Source organism: Poecilia reticulata, chromosome 13 (genome assembly GCF_904066995.2).
Source record: "Poecilia reticulata chromosome 13, P_reticulata-male-v2, whole genome shotgun sequence".
Lineage (NCBI taxonomy): Eukaryota > Metazoa > Chordata > Actinopteri > Cyprinodontiformes > Poeciliidae > Poecilia > Poecilia reticulata.
The window spans coordinates 29,138,632-29,156,501 of record NC_088842.1 but is presented as its reverse complement, the minus strand read 5'-3'; the positions used below and the strand labels follow the sequence as shown (position 1 = coordinate 29,156,501).

The 17,870-nt window shown below is 38.6% G+C and overlaps 1 protein-coding gene across 4 annotated transcripts in view; it reads right to left on the bottom strand.

Moving 5' to 3' along the window:
• Positions 1–7,318: 7,318 nt before the first annotated feature.
• The window catches only part of nectin1b (nectin cell adhesion molecule 1b), a 229,170-nt gene continuing 218,618 nt past the window's right edge, over positions 7,319–17,870 (bottom strand). For 2 of the 4 annotated variants that reach the window (XM_081614636.1, XM_008426427.3), the window contains one exon: positions 7,319–11,109. In XM_081614636.1, the coding sequence (XP_081470762.1) occupies positions 10,870–11,109 (240 nt within the window). In that variant the 3' untranslated portion in view covers positions 7,319–10,869. The remainder of the gene's footprint in view (positions 11,110–17,870) is intronic. The other 2 variants (XM_081614638.1, XM_081614637.1) reach the window with 2 other exon arrangements.

Here is a 17,870-nt window from a genome sequence, read left to right as displayed (position 1 = left end):
AAAATGAGTTTTACTGGATAGCAGGCATCAGCCTGGCCATCCCTTTATCTCCGGCTGCGTTTTGTTTATCTGCTGCTCTCCATTTGTCCGCTGCTCTGGCAGTCCTGTTAAAGCATCCCCGCGGCTTGTCTCTTGGACAATGATGGACACAGGTGGTCGGAGACGGAGTCCGCATGCCGCAGACCCCGGCGCGGTCCCAGGGTTCTGGCACCGGCCTTGAAAGCTTATCATCTCACCACAGAAGTACTTTTTCATGCTTTTGATGTCGTATAAATTAGTTTCTCTGGCTCTTCTGTTAAAGCAATTTTTCTTTCCGCTGCTGTCAGAGGAAATCCCAGAGGAGATGGGTATATGATCCCAAATTTATGGGAGAGGCATTTGCTGCCACTCTCCTGTCTGCAGCTGCGACCCTGACTGACAGTCGGAAGAATAGTTGGAGATAAAACAAGAAAGAGTTTAATAAAATATAATTAATGCTATTATCAGAGCAAATAACACCAGGAGTCCAGAAAATAAATCACTACTTGGTTGTTTATCTTGAAAAGTTTATTCCGAAAACAAATATCTGATAAATGTTACGTATAGAACTTGTTCGTAATTTAAAATAATTCAGAAATAAAGTAGAAAAGCTTTTTTTTTTATTTAACTCAGTTTAATTTCACACATTCACATTGTATATATTATACTTAGATTACTGTTTGGAAAGGAGGGAGTGAAAAAGTATATTTTTGAATAAAATTTGTTTTTTTATTAGTGTACATATTCTAATAGGTTATTGATGTTTCCATGCTTTTATAAAGCCATTTTAAATTTGGGTATTTTTATAAATATTTTTGGCCTTTTTATGTAATGAGACAGATTAAAAAATATTTATTACAAACAAAAATCTGAAAAATACCAAGGATTTTTATCCATCTGACAACAGTTATAAACTTCTAAATCTAATTTTTTTTACTCATTTTGAAAAAAGCTCTGAGCTCAGTCAGACTGGATGAATCGATGCGTCAAATAGACATGAAGTATTTTGCAGATTTGAGTCCAGATTGAATTGCGTTTGCCAAAAAACTCTCTGCTAGTCAATTCTCAACAATAATTTGTGTATTTTACCGAAGAATAAAAGCAGTAAAATTCGTTCACAGAGCAAACAACTGCATGAGATCTGCTGGAAAACCAATAATTAAAATCTACAAATGATCATCAACAACGATGGTTTTGCTCTGTGTCGACCTTCAGAACAACAACACATCTGCTGCAGTCAAATTAAAACCTGGACTTTCTTATTGCTGTCGGACTTTTTGTTTCGTTTTGTCTGTCAGTGATCACCTCATTAGCAAGGCAATTCAAAATATATTGTTTTTTGTTCATAATAAAAGCAGTAATGTGTTTTAAAATGCATGTGATTAACTAATTAGGACAGAATAATTGAAAAGAAATACACAATATTTTGCTTTTCCCTCAAGCATGAAATGACTGTAATAGGAGGTTGAGTAATAAAATGGCTCTCCTGTATTTTTCCTGTTTGCTCTGCATTCCATGTTATATTGAGTAGGAAGGATTATTCAAATTTAAATTTCTAACCAACACAAAGCTAAGCAGAAAGAGGGCTCTGTGGATGCAGATGTTTAACCACATGGTTCTTTTAAAGGGTTTAAAGGTTCTTATCTTTTGTTTTGAATTAGGAAAAATTATCCAACTGGTTAACCAACAATATCTGTTTAAAGCGGGGTTTCCCAAAGTGTGGCCCAGGGGCCATTTGTGACCCTTGGTAAAATTTTGTGCGGCCCCAGGCAGCAGTTTGGTGCTTCGTTTGGCACTTTGTCAATTTTCAACATGAGAATTTCAATAGCAAATTTAATCCTTCATTAACGGAAGGTGTTGTATGCAAAGCGTTTTCTTTTAATATCAGTGTTTTATTTTAATTTTAACTTCACAGTAAGTAAGGATAGAAATATCCAGCAACGGTTTACTAAAACAAGGCCTGGAGCACATTAATATTAATCCACCTATTAAACCTGGCTAACAGAAGAGGAGGTTTTTATTTCTACTTTTTTTCATGGTTGAAATAGACTGAAAGACTTTGTAGACCAAATAGATGGAAAAAATATTTGAAAAGTTAGGAAACAGAAGAGAATTACGGCCACAAAAAAAAAAGGAACTCTGACTCAGAATTCAGCTTTTTTTCCCTCAGAATTCAGAAAATTGTCTCAGAATTTAGATTTTCTAAGAACAGACTTTTTTTCTTCAGAGTTCCGAATTCTTCCTCTGAATATTTTCCCATAATTGTAACATTTTTCCCAAAATTCTGACATTTCTCTCAGAATTCTGACTTTACTCCCAGAATTCAGATTTTTTTTTTTTCAGAATTTTGCCTTCTTCTCAAGAGTTCTGATTTTTTTCTAAAAATGCTAACTTTTTTCTCAGAATTTTTTTCCAGAATTAAAAATTAAATTAAAAATTAAAAAGTCCTTTGTTTTCCCCAGTGGCTCTAATCGTCTGCCTGTTAGTAAGACAAAAACAAATTGTCACTTTGTTTCTTTGTTGTTTCATTTATTGCTGAATAGATTTTTTTTAACATCCCAACAAAATCATTTTGCATTTCAAGATAGAAAAATAATATTTCTCACGAGTTTTTTCCAGCCCATGTTGTGATAAAGTTTGGACGCCGCTGGTTTGAAGAAAGGAGAAAATGATTTAGTTGACCAGGAATCTTGTGGCTTAACACTTTTTCGTTACAGTAACTGTGAGGGTTTTTCTTCATTTGCCACAGATTGTCACATGGGATTTATTTCCATTTCAAATCAGTCAGATTCCTTCCAGTCCACCTTCGTTTCAATGCATCCCAATGAGCTTAACTCAATCCTACAATATGGCAGAGCGCTGATGAGAGGAAAAATGGCCGTGATGCCCATCTGAGCCACTTCCTGTCGCTGTCCGCTGCTTCCACATGAACTCAATTGACTGTGAGTGTTGTAGTTTCAGCAGAGGGTGAATGTGCTGCATGACGCAGGAGAAAAGGTGCAAAGCAAAACAGATGCATTTAATATGCTTGTCTAAAAGGTCGGCTGCTCAAAGGAAATTGACTTGCCTAACTCATTGAAGGCGAGGAAGTAATGAGATGGAATTGTTTATGCATTTACTAAACATCTGTCACAATTGATGCTTTCTCCTTGGTTATTCCAGTACACAACAACAACAACAAAAAAAGAAAAACCACCTCAGAGATTTATTATGCGCCTTGTCACTCCTGTCTTTCACTTTCTAGGTGACATATCTCTTTAAAGCCGTGACGCCGGGAGTCTGGCAGCAGAGCTGGTCACAGATGCAGAGCAGGTGAGCTGATTTCCCCCCACGCACGCAGCAGATCCAGGCTTGGCTTTACTTCCTGCTAAACAACCACACAGATTCTTGGCAATTTCATCCATTTGAAAAGGTACAGGTGTACCACAAAAAGGTAGAGCTTTCTGCTTAACATACATTCCACAATACAACGGCTCTGCGGTGTCCTATAAAAATGGCCACTTAATGTAATTTCTCTTGAGTAAAGAATAATGACAGTTTATAAAACACAAAGAAAAGAGGAGAGTGCCTATGCTTTTCAAAATCGCTCCAAAAGAGGCACATTGTGCTAAAGATGTGCAACATATGGAGCAGGTTTGAAAAGAGCAGAGCTACTAGCAGTAGTTTTATCACAATTGTGACAAATTAGTGCAAGTCTGTGTTTAAAACAAACGAGACAAAGAGCAACTGTTTGACTAAGATGTACCAGTGAATATGAGCCAGGAGTGTCATTGTTTCCTCGAGGTTCCAAAACAAATCAATTTAAATCCAAAGATATAATTTAATCCCATCATTGTTCTCATATTCAGAGTAAATTACTTATTGTCAAATTCAATGCAAAACAATGTTCAGCCATGTTCAGGTTTTACCTGGAAACAACAGCTGACACTTTGAGCTGCTGACTTCGTCCTGAAGGAGAACGTGGCGACAGAGTCTTGTAATCTGGGCATTATTTGACACCCGTAGGTGTTTATTCTTCAAAACTTAGACTAGATATTAATAAGCAGAAGTTTAAAATAACTGAATTAAACTAGGCAGAATGTATTCTGTTATGAAACATTCACTTTTTCCACGTTTTTATGCTTCCATTTGGGTCTCAACTGCTTCCAAAACCAGCCCAAGGTCTGAAAAGGAGAACAACAACAACAACCGCCCAGCCGTTGTTTGGGAATAAGTTAATGTCTCTCAGTGTCTGGAAAATGAGCGGTACAATGGCTGCTGGAAAAGACAAGTGTTTTGTTGTAGACTTACCACCCAGAAACCACTTGTTGCGTTCTTGTTGGTAGTGCAGGAGGCTCCACTTCTGCTTTTCATAGAGGTACGGTTGTATGTTTACACATCTATTCGCAGCAGCTTTTATGTGTGAGTGTAAACGTTGATTTGGGGGGCGTGGCCAACAAGACGCCCTAAAACGACTGCAAAAATTAATATGAGAACATTGATTTCAGATTTATTGTAACCTGGTATGTTCGCTAAAAGTGAGAATAACTTCCTTTTTAAATGGACAAACTTTCAGATTGAAAACTTTTCTTTTGTAGATCTGAATCAGGAAGTCTAATCCCAGCGGATGATTTTATTCGGTTGCGAGAGCCATTCATTGTTTTCTTTCCTTTCACTGGTCAGGTTTCGGCCATAAATGAGGCTTTGCCCATTTTTATGTTGTCTGGAAGCAGCCGGCTGTAATGTTTCAGGGAGGCGATAAGAACCGTTCAGGGCGGCTGTGATGATGTTGTACAAGGCTGCAGTATATTGTGCACCTCTTTCCTCTGCTGAGTCCATTTATTACTTTGGTTCCAGGATTTGATCCAGGAAACCTGCTTCTAAAGTCAGTGGGGAATAAGAAACTAAAGAACAAGCTAACACAGAATAAAACAAGCTGGATGGAGGCTACTGTTGTCAACGCAGCGTTCCCTGGTTTGATCCCCAACCCTGGACCAGAAAAATGTAAAAATGCTACCTGAAAATCTCCCTTCTGTTGCTTTAATTGGTGTTTCAGAAGTCTGTGCTTCAGAGTTGCCCAGATAGCTTAGACTAAACAAATTAAAGCCAAGAAAAAGGAGCAGAGCGACATCTTACACAAAAGTGAGACACAGGATTTGTTCCAGCAGACTTCACCCAATCCAATCAAGTGGGCTTTTCTGGATGAGTTCTCCAGCAATTCTGGCATCTCCCAGAAGAAAGCACTCGAATTAACCTGTCCTTCAGTAATGAGGAAATTAGCTTTTTGAGCATCACAAGTATGATGATATTCTGCCACATTCAGCAGCTCCTTTATTGGCCTTAAAATATGTCAGGAGCAATTCAGCCCACATGATATGCAGCTTCAGTTCAAAACACAAACAAGCTATATTCTTTACTCTTTTCAACTTGAATAGTATGCCAAGAATAAAATGAGACGCAGATATTCTGGTGGAAGCTGGAGCTGATTAATTGGACGCTGTGTGGGTGTTGATGATGATAAGTTGCTAAGATTTGAGGTCAGTTGTGAGGTCTGGTGCAAGATTTTGCACCAGAATCAAAAGGTGTAACCTCTCAGTTTTAGAACTGTGACACAAAAGGAGGCAGCATGTTACTTTGTTTTAAAGAAAAACAACAAAAACCTCTTTTTTTTGGTCTAAATTATTGCTTTTTGAAGATTTATTCCCTCTGTTCTCGACGATGTGCAGTTGGGAGGACTTTTGCTGATGCTGGTCTACTTTTGGACGTTCGTTGTGCTGCGTAACCATGGCAACAAGGAAACAGCTAATTGATATTTCACAAGTTCAAAAACTACGTCGACTAAAGCCAAAAAAAAAAATTCATTTGAGTAGAAGAGAAGGAGGAAGTTCAACCAAAGACTGCAAATTGGCAAAAAAAAAAAAAAACCTGGATGAAGTCAAAGTCCCAACAAAAACTCAGCCAGAGTTTTGGTAACGGACTTTGCTGTGTTGTTGTTGGGCCTCTTGGAACAATAAAGTCTAAAATCCAAGTTGGAAAAAGCTGAATATTTGTATTTCACTCAGACATGGCGGCGGCAACGTGGAGCAGATAAAGATTTAAAGCAGAGCGGGAAAAGACAAGAAGGTGGATTAGCAGAGTTTACAAACAACAGATGGTGTAATCCATCAGTATTGTGAGGAGTCATCTCTGCCGCCTGGATGTTGATCTGCTGATTGTAAGTTTTTATTCATATGCATCACTTACCAAGAAGAGATCACCAGAGCGTGAAACCATCAGCTCAAATGTTTCCAAGCTTGTGGAAATATCTGATAAACGTTCTGCAGCTGCGATTCCGTTAAAAATGTGCCAAACTTTGCTGATATTCTGCTCCTGTTAAAACTCCCACAATTTCAAAATGGCAGTGTTTCCATTGAAAGTAATAAAAACCAGGTTTTGTTCACATAATAAGTCATTAGGAGCCATGGCGCTTCATAATCCTCCAACTTCTTCCTGTGTTGTTCTTCTTCGTGGTTTCTGCCAGCGACGACATCCGGTTGGAGTCTCGTGTGACAGTTGCAGTTTTGCTAAATAAACCAATTTTGTTTAATAAACATGATCCTGGCACCAAAATGTTATTGAAAACTGAGTTTTTTTTTCAAAATTGACATGTTTCCACTTAGCAAATTGATTTTCTTAATGTCAAATTGTGCAGCTGCTCTACCAAAGAAAACAAACCAATGGCAAACTTAATAAAAAGGATTTTTCTGGACCTTTGACCTTATTTGGAAATAGTTTATTTAGAATCTTTGATTTAGAATCTTTTAACGTCTCTTGAGGATTTATAAAGTATTTCTGAATTGAAATCTGGATGGTACACCTACTCTATGGTTCTAAATGCATCTAATTTATTTTTCTTATGTTTCTTTTTCCATATTTTTTTCAGTTTAATCTGTCATTAGTATATATAATGTTTAAATAATTGCTTTTGCTTCACACTTCTAATATAAAAGCTGTGATTATGAACAGTCCTCTCACCTGTTGTACTGTCAGAGTGAAACTGCGCTTTGCTCATTAGAATTTTATGTGTTATGTTTAGTTAATATAGTTCAGGTTGAGTGAATAAAATTAAAATTGTCTTTTCTTTAAGAAAACAGACCTGATTTTCTTCCAAAAGTAGAAAAATGTTCGTTTTCTTGTAACTTTTTCTTATTTTGGAGGTACAAACACAAGTAGCATTTTTTTTAAATAATATTTTAACTTTATTGCTCCCAAATCTTCATTATTGAGTTTGGTTCTGTCAACCACCACTGTGGAGAAAACAAAATGGCAGCCAAAACATGGGTAGTTTGTGAAGTTTAATGTTAAACTGCATGATTTTTTTCCCCCACATATTAGATACAATGTTCATATTTACATCAAACATAACTTGAAAAAATGTAAAGCAAACGAACAAAAACGGTTTTAAACTGTTTCACAGTTTCATCCTTTAAGCCTGGGCCATAAAATGTCTCAGAAATCTAGAATTTATTCAAATTCTGAAAACAAATGTGTTTTCCGCTGTTTGTAAGTGATAAAAAAAAAAAACATAGCAGAATGCAAACCTTGCAATCTTATAAAATCCTGAACAAAAACGTTGAGTGAAAACGTATCTGGCAATTATTATATTTAAAATGGAGTACAGACGGACGACTATATGTAAATGCCATTGTGAGCATGTTCCGCAGCAAATAGAAGCACTTACGCGTCATTTTTAACAACATTAAAAATATTAATAAAAAGGGAGGGGCTTATTAATATTAAACGTGTCACATAAAGACAAAGATGTGTTTCAGTGTTTTTTTTTTTCCTTTTTTTTTATCTCACACAGCAGGTACAGAAATATCAAAGTCCTTCAGCGGTTCCAAGCAGACACCACCGCTTAAACTAAACGCTAGCACACATATCAGGCCATCGCAAGACAACAAGGTGAGCACAGGAGAAAGTCTCACAACTTTTAACTCTATTCCAATAACCACCGGTAGAGTAAACACTAAAGTACCTTTCAACATCGTCAGGATTTTTTGTTTTTTATTTATTTCACGTCAAGCACAAACACAGGAAGTTTCTTCACGGATTTTTTTTCCTCCCCACACAAACGTCGGACATGGCGAAACGGTGCAAACTTTTTAGCTTTTCTGCAAATGTTGTGTGTCTGGAGGGCTTGTGTGCATCCTGAAACTGGCTCTAACATTTTTAGCATTTTAGCTTATACATGGTCTGAAATGAAAAGTCACACTGTAAAATGGACTCTGAAAATGAGTGTTACTTTATATACCTAAGCATTCTCTAAAAAAAATACAGTTTAGTTCTACCACAGACTAGTTTTAACTCTTTAGGCTATAAATTAGAACAAATTATTAAAAAACAAAGACAGTTAAATACGTTAAAAGTGTGGGTTGTCCTTGGAAAAGCCAATTCTTTAGTAATGATAGCCAAAGTAAAAACCAGAAACTGCTGGTTTTCCTGAGGACAAGCCAGGTTTGTGATTGTCTTCACGTATTACTCCTGCATTGAGGAAAAAAGCTAAACGAAAACTCCTGTTACTTGATAACTGTGCAAAGGACCCACAGAGAAACGAGCCTCAACATCTTCAGCTAACTTCACAAAAGATATGGAAAATACAGCATATGGTAAAGCGATCATGTAAACTGGGATTGTGCAGGGCGTCGCTAATCAACAGCAGTTTGTCTGTTTGCCGTTAAAATATAAGGTGGCTCTACTGTAAACGTTGGCAAGAGAAGCAAATTAACAAAAACCGACTGAAACAAATGTCTTTGGCAACTACTGGTAGATATCGATGAAATGCCAATCTGGTGGATCGTACCGCCAACATGAGGGAAATAGCAGATGCTGTTGAGTTCAAGCCCTTTGATCTTTGTTGTTCTGGTTAATGAGGAAAACGTTCTGATCAAATTAGAGACGCACCGATCAATCGGCTGCAGATCAGAATTGACCAGTTTTGTCCGATTTTTCCTATTTATTTAATAATGAGTCAAAACTAAAAAAAAAAAAAAAAATGGAATCACTAAATAAACGGATTCAGTTTATTTAGGTCCATATATAGTTCTCATGTGATGTCACACTTCTGGGGGCTTTGTAACTGACAGCCATTTTGGTAGTAGTGGCTCTTAACTGTCATGGAGGTTGCCATGGAGTTGCTATGACAACAACAAACAAGCCACATTCTCTGCTGTCAAGATATTTTGTCGATATATCTTCCTCTTGCACATCAATCTTTTTTTTTCAATATGCTTTCTTTTTGTTGGTGTCAAAGCCGTGGCGTTTGCCTACCAAGATGGTGGCTCAGTGGCTGAGATCACTTCTGTGTCAGACTTGTGGGAACTGTGTATAAAAAAGAATAAATTGTAATTCCTTCATTTTGTAACAACAAATTGGGAGCATATTTTCCCTTGTTTGCTGTATTTCTTCAAAAATAAAGTCAAAAATCAAGACAGGCAGCCATTTTGGTAGTCAGAAAAAGCCTGATCGGTGCATCTCTAGTTCCAATTCTCTCAAAATAGCAGACCTTAACAGCAAAGCAGTTCAAAATGTTATTGAGAGATTCTGTTGGAAAACTGCAAATTGAAACCTCTGGTGGTATTTGATTGGGTGGTCCATGTCGTAGCTCAGATTTTCTACTTCTTTTTTTTCCCCTTCTTTCCATCAAAAGAAACACCCAATCACAATTACAGTATAGTATGACTTTTAAGCAAGCAACAAAACAAAACCAAAACCAAAAGAAGCACATTCCTATGAGAAGTGACAACTGCGGGGAGGACGAGGACGAAAAGAAAAAAAGAAAAAGGGAATCTTCAGTGACTTTTTCTGTACATGATTGAATGGTTGGCAAAAAAACAAAATACAGATCCTTGCAAAATTATTCATACTTTGAACTTTTCCAGATTTTGTCACGTTGCAGCCAGAACCTTAAACGTGTTGTACTCGGATTTTATGATCAACCAACACATTGCATTAGGTAATTGTGAAGTGGAAGATTTTGAATTTCACAAACAAGTGTCTGAAAAGTGTGGCAAACATTTTAAGTCAGCACCATTCGCTCTGATCCCACAAAATAAAATGTTTTGGAACGTCTTAGAGGTTTTTCTCCAGATCATTTAGTATCTTTCAATCAACTGTTACCTGATTTCTGCTGAACTAGTGTCAGCATGATGCTGCCACCACCATGTTTCACAGTATATCTGGCTTTCAAAACGGCTTCATTTGACTGGAGCACATGCAGTACCTGTTTCGGCCACTAGATGGCAGAATATGGCAAATTTCAAGCAAGACTATAACTTTTTAACGTTTTTTTTCTTCCAACTTTTCAATAACGTCTATTTTACAAATGAATACAATTCAGATGTTCAACATTATAAAGATTAGAGGAAAAGAAGCTGAATGCAACACACGACACTTTTTGTCGTCAAATGTAAAAAAGAAAATAAAATAAATTGCGATATTTGTTGTGTGTCCACCATACCATACAGCCACCATCAAATATATAAATACTGCGGTTGCAATGTGGCAAAATGTGAAAAAGTTCAAGGGGAATGAATAATTTTTTCAAGGCACTGTAAAGGTGGGGGAACAATCAAAACAAACAGGAAGTGTGGGCACACATACGGGGTGAAGGCTCGAGTGGTGGAGGCAGGCATTCGGTGGCGACTACGCTAAAACCACAAGGTGACTGACGTCCTACAGCTTCTGTGGAGCAAGCAGCACACAATGCACAAGGGGTCAGAGGCAGGGGAGAGCCCACAACTACTCTAAGCTCAGGTAATAAATAAAAGCAAGGTCAGGGACGGATGCACGTCTCTTTTTCTTCGCTATCGGAGAAGCGTACGCTGCCGATGGTCACACGGATTGCTCCTTGGGGAAAGTGAATCCGGCTCGCGGGGCGTGGGCGGGGAAGCTGGTGTTGGAGTACATGGGCTCGTTGGTTGGGTGCTGAGCGTAGGGATGCTGAGGCAGGAAAGTAACAGGCGGGTAGGCCGGAGCAGACTGGGACTCGGGGACTTGTTCCATGTTGCAGGCTCGTTGGTAGCTCATGTATTCAGCCGGGTTCAACAGCTCTTCTGGTTGCTTCCCAGTTTCCTGCAAAGATGAGATGAACAATCTGTAGGGTGTTTGAACCTGAACACACAAAGAGCCACACAGGGGAGAGTTAGAGCGTCACGAAACCACAGCTGTTCCTCAAAACAACTCCAACTCGCCCCCCTGCTGCAGCCTGGGTCCATTCAAAGTGAGGCGGAGGTTGGTTATAGAAACAGAATCTTAACCCTTTCATGCATAGTGGTCACTACAGTGGACAGCTATTTAAAGCCATTTTCTTGCGCTTCTTGTGGTTATAAATGCCACTGAAGTGAACACTAATGCATCATAAAATACATCATCAACTACTGGCCATCAGCTGCAAATGAAAGGAATTATTTTTGTTGAATCCAATATGGCCGACAGACAACAAATCACGCCAACCGACCCGGTCTCTTCTTCTACTGTAGACGACTCTTGCAGGTAAAAAAAAAAATATTGACACATCAGATAACCACTAAAGAACAATACTACTGTTGTATTTTTCAAATAACTTTGTATTTGGAGAAAATTACAATTGATCACCTAAAAAATTTTTTTTACAAAAATTTTCTTCCTACCTATTTTTTTATGCCTTAAGAAAATAAATAAGAAAAATCCTGACACAAAGCATCATAATTCATGGATGAAAGGGTTAAAGATAAGCAGCAGGGGTCGGTCTGAACCGGCTGAAACCGGTTTCTCCAAGACCAGGATGGTCTGAACCGGCTGAAACCGGTTTCTCCAAGACCAGGATGGTCTGAACCGGCTGAAACCGGTTTCTCCAAGACCAGGATGGTCTGAACCGGCTGAAACCGGTTTCTCCAAGACCAGGATGGTCTGAACCGGCTGAAACCGGTTTCTCCAAGAACAGGATGGTCTGAACCGGCTGAAACCGGTTTCTCCAAGAACAGGATGGTCCACCGTATCCAGTTTGAGCCAAGAACAAAGAGACCAACAACCTATTTATAACTATTTACAAAACTCTTACACAATCCTTCAAGAAACACTGGTTCACATTATAAAGATAAGCATTACAAACAGAAATAAACCTCTGACCATCATGCATTGCTACATTTTATTCAGTAACCCTGACTGGTTAATTAAACCAACTGCTGCTTACAAAGCCGGTGGGAATTGTATAATATACACATTTGGTTTTATGTTCCAATAAATACACATTGTTAGAGCAGCTTTATAACAGCAGCAGATGTAGCAGAAATATGACATATGTGCATAATTGGCTCCAAACTGTTTGCAATTAAGGGGCGGATTGTTTATAAATTAAACTGTAGTCGCAAATAAAAATGCTGATTGAAGCAAGTTGAGGGCGTTTAATATCAAAGCAAAAAAAGAAAAAAGAAGTAAAATAGATTTAATGAGAAAATATGTTTTAAATCATCAGTTTCTGATCACATATAACCTTTTCAATTATAACAGTTGTGTAAATAAATAGATATTTGCTCCAGTCTTTTGTATCATTTTGTTATCTCAGCCCCAACATTTCAACATGTAATATATTCCCTTTAGTTACATCTGAATAACTAAATGTAGGTCTCAGACATTCTCCTAAATAATTAATTTAAATACAGTTTGCAGCAGAGCTAAATTATTAGGGCAATAAAAGGAATGGTAAAAAATAAATCCAATTTTCTCAGATATCATTCATGAGTAATCTGATAAATAGCTTTTTGTAAATCTTTTACATAAGCTCATAAGCAGAAGCAGCATTTTCTGAAAATATTTATGAGAAAATTATGAAAAACCAAGAAACGGTTGGTTTACAAACGAGTACGATACGACATTTGTAGAGATCATAATCAATGAAAGCAACTCTCATTGAACATAAATAGTTAAGCCATCAGATTATAGCTCAGAAATTTATTTATTTAGTAACAAAATTATAATAAAACTTCAATCTACTGAGATTCAAATTTCATCCATCCATCTTCTTCCGCTTATCCGGGGTCGGGTCGCGGGGGCAGCAGCTTCAGAAGGGAGGCCCAGACTTCCCTCCCCAGCCACCTCTTCCAGCTCCTCCGAGGGAATCCCAAGGCGTTCCCAGGCCAGCCGAGAGACATAGTCCCTCCAGCGTGTCCTGGGTCTTCCCCGAGACCTCCTCCCGGTGGGACGTGCCCGTAACACCTCACCAGGGAGGCGTCCAGGAGGCATCCTTACCAGATGCCCGAGCCTCAACTGGCTCCTCTCGACGTGGAGGAGCAGCGGCTCTACTCTGAGTCCCTCCTGGATGACCGAGCTTCTCACCCTATCTCTAAGGGAGAGCCCAGCCACCCTGCGGAGGAAACCCATTTCGGCCGCTTGTATCCGTGATCTCGTTCTTTCGGTCATGACCCAAAGCTCATGACCATAGACGAGGGTGGGAACGTAGATCGACCGGTAAATTGAGAGCTTCGCTTTTTGACTGAGCTCTCTTTTCACCACGACGGACCGGTACAGCGCCCGCTTCACAGTAGACACTGCCCCAATCCGCCTGTCGATCTCCCGTTCCCTTCTTCCCTCATTCATGAACAAGATCCCCAGATACTTAAACTCCTCCACTTGAAGCAGGATGACCCCCCTGACCCGGAGAAGGCACTCTACCCTTTTCCGGCTCAAGACCATGGCCTCGGATTTGGAGGCACTGAGCCTCATCCCGGCCGCGAACTGCTCCAGTGAGAGCGTCAGACTCAGAGTCTGGTCCGCATTGCCGGCAGTAAGTCGGGCTCGTTTCCGGTGAGAGTTGGACTCCGCTAAGGCTGCCCTTTGTCACCGATTCAAATTCCACTAAAATCAAAATGAAAACCTAGATTACATCCTGCGTTTGCTTTCCTCAAAAACGATGTTATTCTTGCGTGATTTTTGGCAGGTGTGAACCCCGTATTGCTGTTGCATCATTTCTTTGCTGGATCGAAACGTTCTCTGAATGTGATGCATCTAAAAAATAAAAAGGATTCATAATCATCTTGCAGATGTTTTTCTTTAAAGTCAGACTTTTTACTGCATTATCACTTGAGAGGCTCCATGTATGAATTGTTTGAAAGGTTAAATTCAGTAACTTCGCATCTCTTCACAGGGTTTTTCAGGCATCGAGTTAATTTTTCTGCTGGCTTTTTAAATTAAATTTAGTAACAGAGCCCTAAGTAGGAGGAGAGTCAAATTTCCAACACAGTAAATTGTATTTTGTTGACATCAGGAACGCTTCCTGCTCCTCTCAGGTGTGTTTTGCTTTTTATAACTCAAATTTAATCAGTCCACTGAATCACCACAAATTTATGACAGAAACTCAATTACTTAAAGTAAGGCTAGTAAGCGCAATTATAGACAAACATCTTTCTCAAATGAGATTTTAATACGTTGCCTTTTTTCCTTTTGTACAACATTCAATGGAAGCATTTTGGTCCTGCTTGCGATCTACTGCAGCTAGAAGAGTCTCTTTGGCAGCACAGAGGTTTTACCTGGCAGCACTTATTGAATGGTTCAGCACACAATGGGGAAGGTCAAAGGAGCAAACAAAGCTGAGGAGGAGGGCGACAGTTCTGAACATCCCATTTAAAATAAAATCCCTGCAGATTTGTTTCATCAACATGCACATGATGATCCATATCTACACCGTTTGGTCAAAACAAAAACTCACACCCTCGGAAGTTCATTGGACCGTCTTCGTCTTTGATTGCGTGACGCCTTCACTTCGTTTCAAAAAGCTTTTCCAACGTGTTGCATTATTTTTCACTTTTATATGCATTTAATCACACACACAAAGAATCATGATCTCACAGTACATAACTAAAAGCGTGGATCGGGTCTGTGAAGAAGCTACTGACAGCTAATTGAGTCCGACAAACGACCAAAACGATGTCCAGCCCAACTCAGAGATACAGACTGAGGTAAAGTTCTGGACTTTGTGGAGGCCAGTCCTTCTGTGGAAGCATCGTCTCCACATTGGTGAAAAAGTAATTCATGGATGGATGTTTGCTGAACCTGGAGTTGACCATCTGCACTCACACGCTGCTGCAACCGGCGCTGGGCATGACGGGCGAACGGCTGCCTACTTCTTCTCTCTGGAAGAGCGTAAATCTGGAACCATCAGATCATGTGACTTTTTCCATCACTCCAGAGTTTAATCTTTAAGCTCCCTTGCAAATTTGAGCCTCAGGAGTTTTATGAACCGTTCAGGTCCAACCCTGTAACTTCCCTTCACATTGCTTGTAAGCGCTCAGGTCTTCGTGATCGTTCAGGGTTTTTCCTTTAAACCAGATTTCTTTGTCAAAGTCAATTATTGTTTCCCTTCTTTCCAGTTTTTTATAATGCATTTGAATAATTTCTGCATTCTCCTTTAATGTTTTCTCTTCTTGATTTGACCTTTAATATGGAGGTTAGCATCTTTTCCACAGTGACAGGATCTTGAAGATATTAGTTAAGTTTACCATCTATTCAGTGATTATCCAATTGGAGTCGGTGTATCTTTTTGTTTTGAAATTTCTTGCTGCCATACAAATAAGAATTTATTTAATTGCATTAATCTTCTCAACACACTGAGAAGGAAAGTAAATATCGCCAAAACCTGCTGTTGGAAAACTGCAACAGTTAGTGAAATATCGTCTTCATGAGCAGTTATTGAGGGATGGGAGAAAAAAAAAAGTAAATAGGAGCTTTATGTAAACATGTGGAGGTTGTTGGACTTTACTGGCATTTTAACAGCTTTGGTTTGTAGAGATTTGGCCAATAAATCCTCCAGTCGGGTTGGATGTGGAAAAAGGATGAACTTGTTGAAAATATGTTGACTATTTGAATATTTGGTTTGCTTATGATGGATAATCTGTGATGCTGTCTAACATTTTCCTTTCCAGGAGTCCTGGAAACCTGGCTGGAGTGCACGGCATCATGAAATCTTAGGAAAACCCAAAACATCTGTAAAATTAAGCTCTACAGGTGAAATTAAACTGGCTCATATTTGAGTCCTTTAACACAAAAATAATCACTAGGCTGAGACCACGTATAAGAAAATATAATAGAGAGGCCATAATAATGTCTCCAACTTTGTTCAAACGTCGTAGCAGAAAACCAGGAGATTTCCTCTTGGATTTTACAACGTTTGGGTAGCAGCTGCTCTTATAGCTACAGAACCAGGTCTTTAGTCAAAAAATACATCTCCCCCATCAAATTTAAGGTTGAATTGTTCTACTTAGTGGAATAAAACATTAATTAGTTTTAACATTAATCCAAAAAAAAAAAAAAAAACTGACCTGGATTATTCATCCAAACTTAAGATTCTCCATCACTTCTGGGCCCAAACATGCAGAAAAGGGTAAAGGTCTTGAAATGACAGTGATGATGACGGGTGGACATGCAAAAACAAACCGGGGTGAAGATGAGTGTGAAATGAAACTCACGAGTTTTCCTCAAGCATCTCTACATCTACGAAAACGATGATCCCGACTCTGAGAACGTTTTGCGAGGCAAATGAACCACAGAAAGGCAGAAATAAGAAAAACAACAAATGTTTATCCGGACATAATTACACAAAATGTTGTGTTGAAGGGTTACGTTTGGGGGAAATAATGCAAAGCAAAGGAATGGCTGTTTAATTAAATTAGATTTAGTGTTACACATGCACTTAAGGAGACAAATAAAAACGGAGTCGGGACGCTGAATGAGAACATGACGGATGGATGTTGACATAAACACGGCGGATCTGAGGAAGACAAACGAGGAGCTGTGAGCTTCTGTGAAAGGTGAACTGATTTTTAACAAAACTGCTGCTGACAAACGCCGGAGACGCTGACTGAAGACTAAAAAGCCCATTTGTCTCAGGTCAGATGAAAGAAAACTCTTTCCTCTGTCAGGTTATTAATGTCTCTGAGAAGTCCTAAATTAAAACCAGCAGTCTGAGGTGCAGGTTGGCCATTTTATTCGTTTCTGGGATTTAGATCTATAGATACAAAGTGCTGACACGACTCTGAGTCAAATTTTTATCTTGCAAGTCTTTGGTTGTTTATTCTAGATTAACCATTAACTCTATTCTGAGGAAAACAGACAAATCCAGACTGAAGGCAGGAAAATGAGGGCGTGAAATGACCAAACCAGGAAGTATTTATAGTCGTGAGCTTGATTAGTGAAACGCTGAACAGCTGAGTAACGAGCAAATGACAACCAGCTGCAGGAGAGTTTGAAACCAGGTGAATTAAGAAAGTAAAATAACCTTAAAATAACCAGAAAAATCTCTGAAAATAAACCTCGAATAGAAAATGATTGCCAAAGTCCAACACATCATAAAATGTTCTTGTAAAATATTGACTATTTGTATCAATCTATAGATGAAAAGGCAGCTAAATGAATTAAATATCTTTTATGAATCATCTTTTGCAATTTTTATGCTTTGCCAATTCCTTTTCTAAGGTTTTCTCTCTATGTGCTGTGATTTAAAAAATAAAAACTTATTTCCTTTTTCAGTTTTATTGAGTTGCTCTGTTTTTTTTTCATCTTTAAAGCTTCAGCCTGGAAACTTTTCTTCTTTTCTAAGACTGCTTAATGCGGCGAAATCTTTTGATGATTGCAGACGGCATCGACTACTCATTGCATTTTCATCTGTTGTTTACATTTTAATATTAATTTCTAGACTATAAGTAGCTGGCAAGTGTGTTTAAATCTAAAGAGCTGTTATATATCTGATTCAACCAACCAACCAACCAACCTTAAAAGATACTTTTCTAACAGGAAGGAGTTTCGTTAGTCAGATTTGCACGTAACTGAAGATCTCAGCAGTTTCCATTACAAATGTTTGCAAA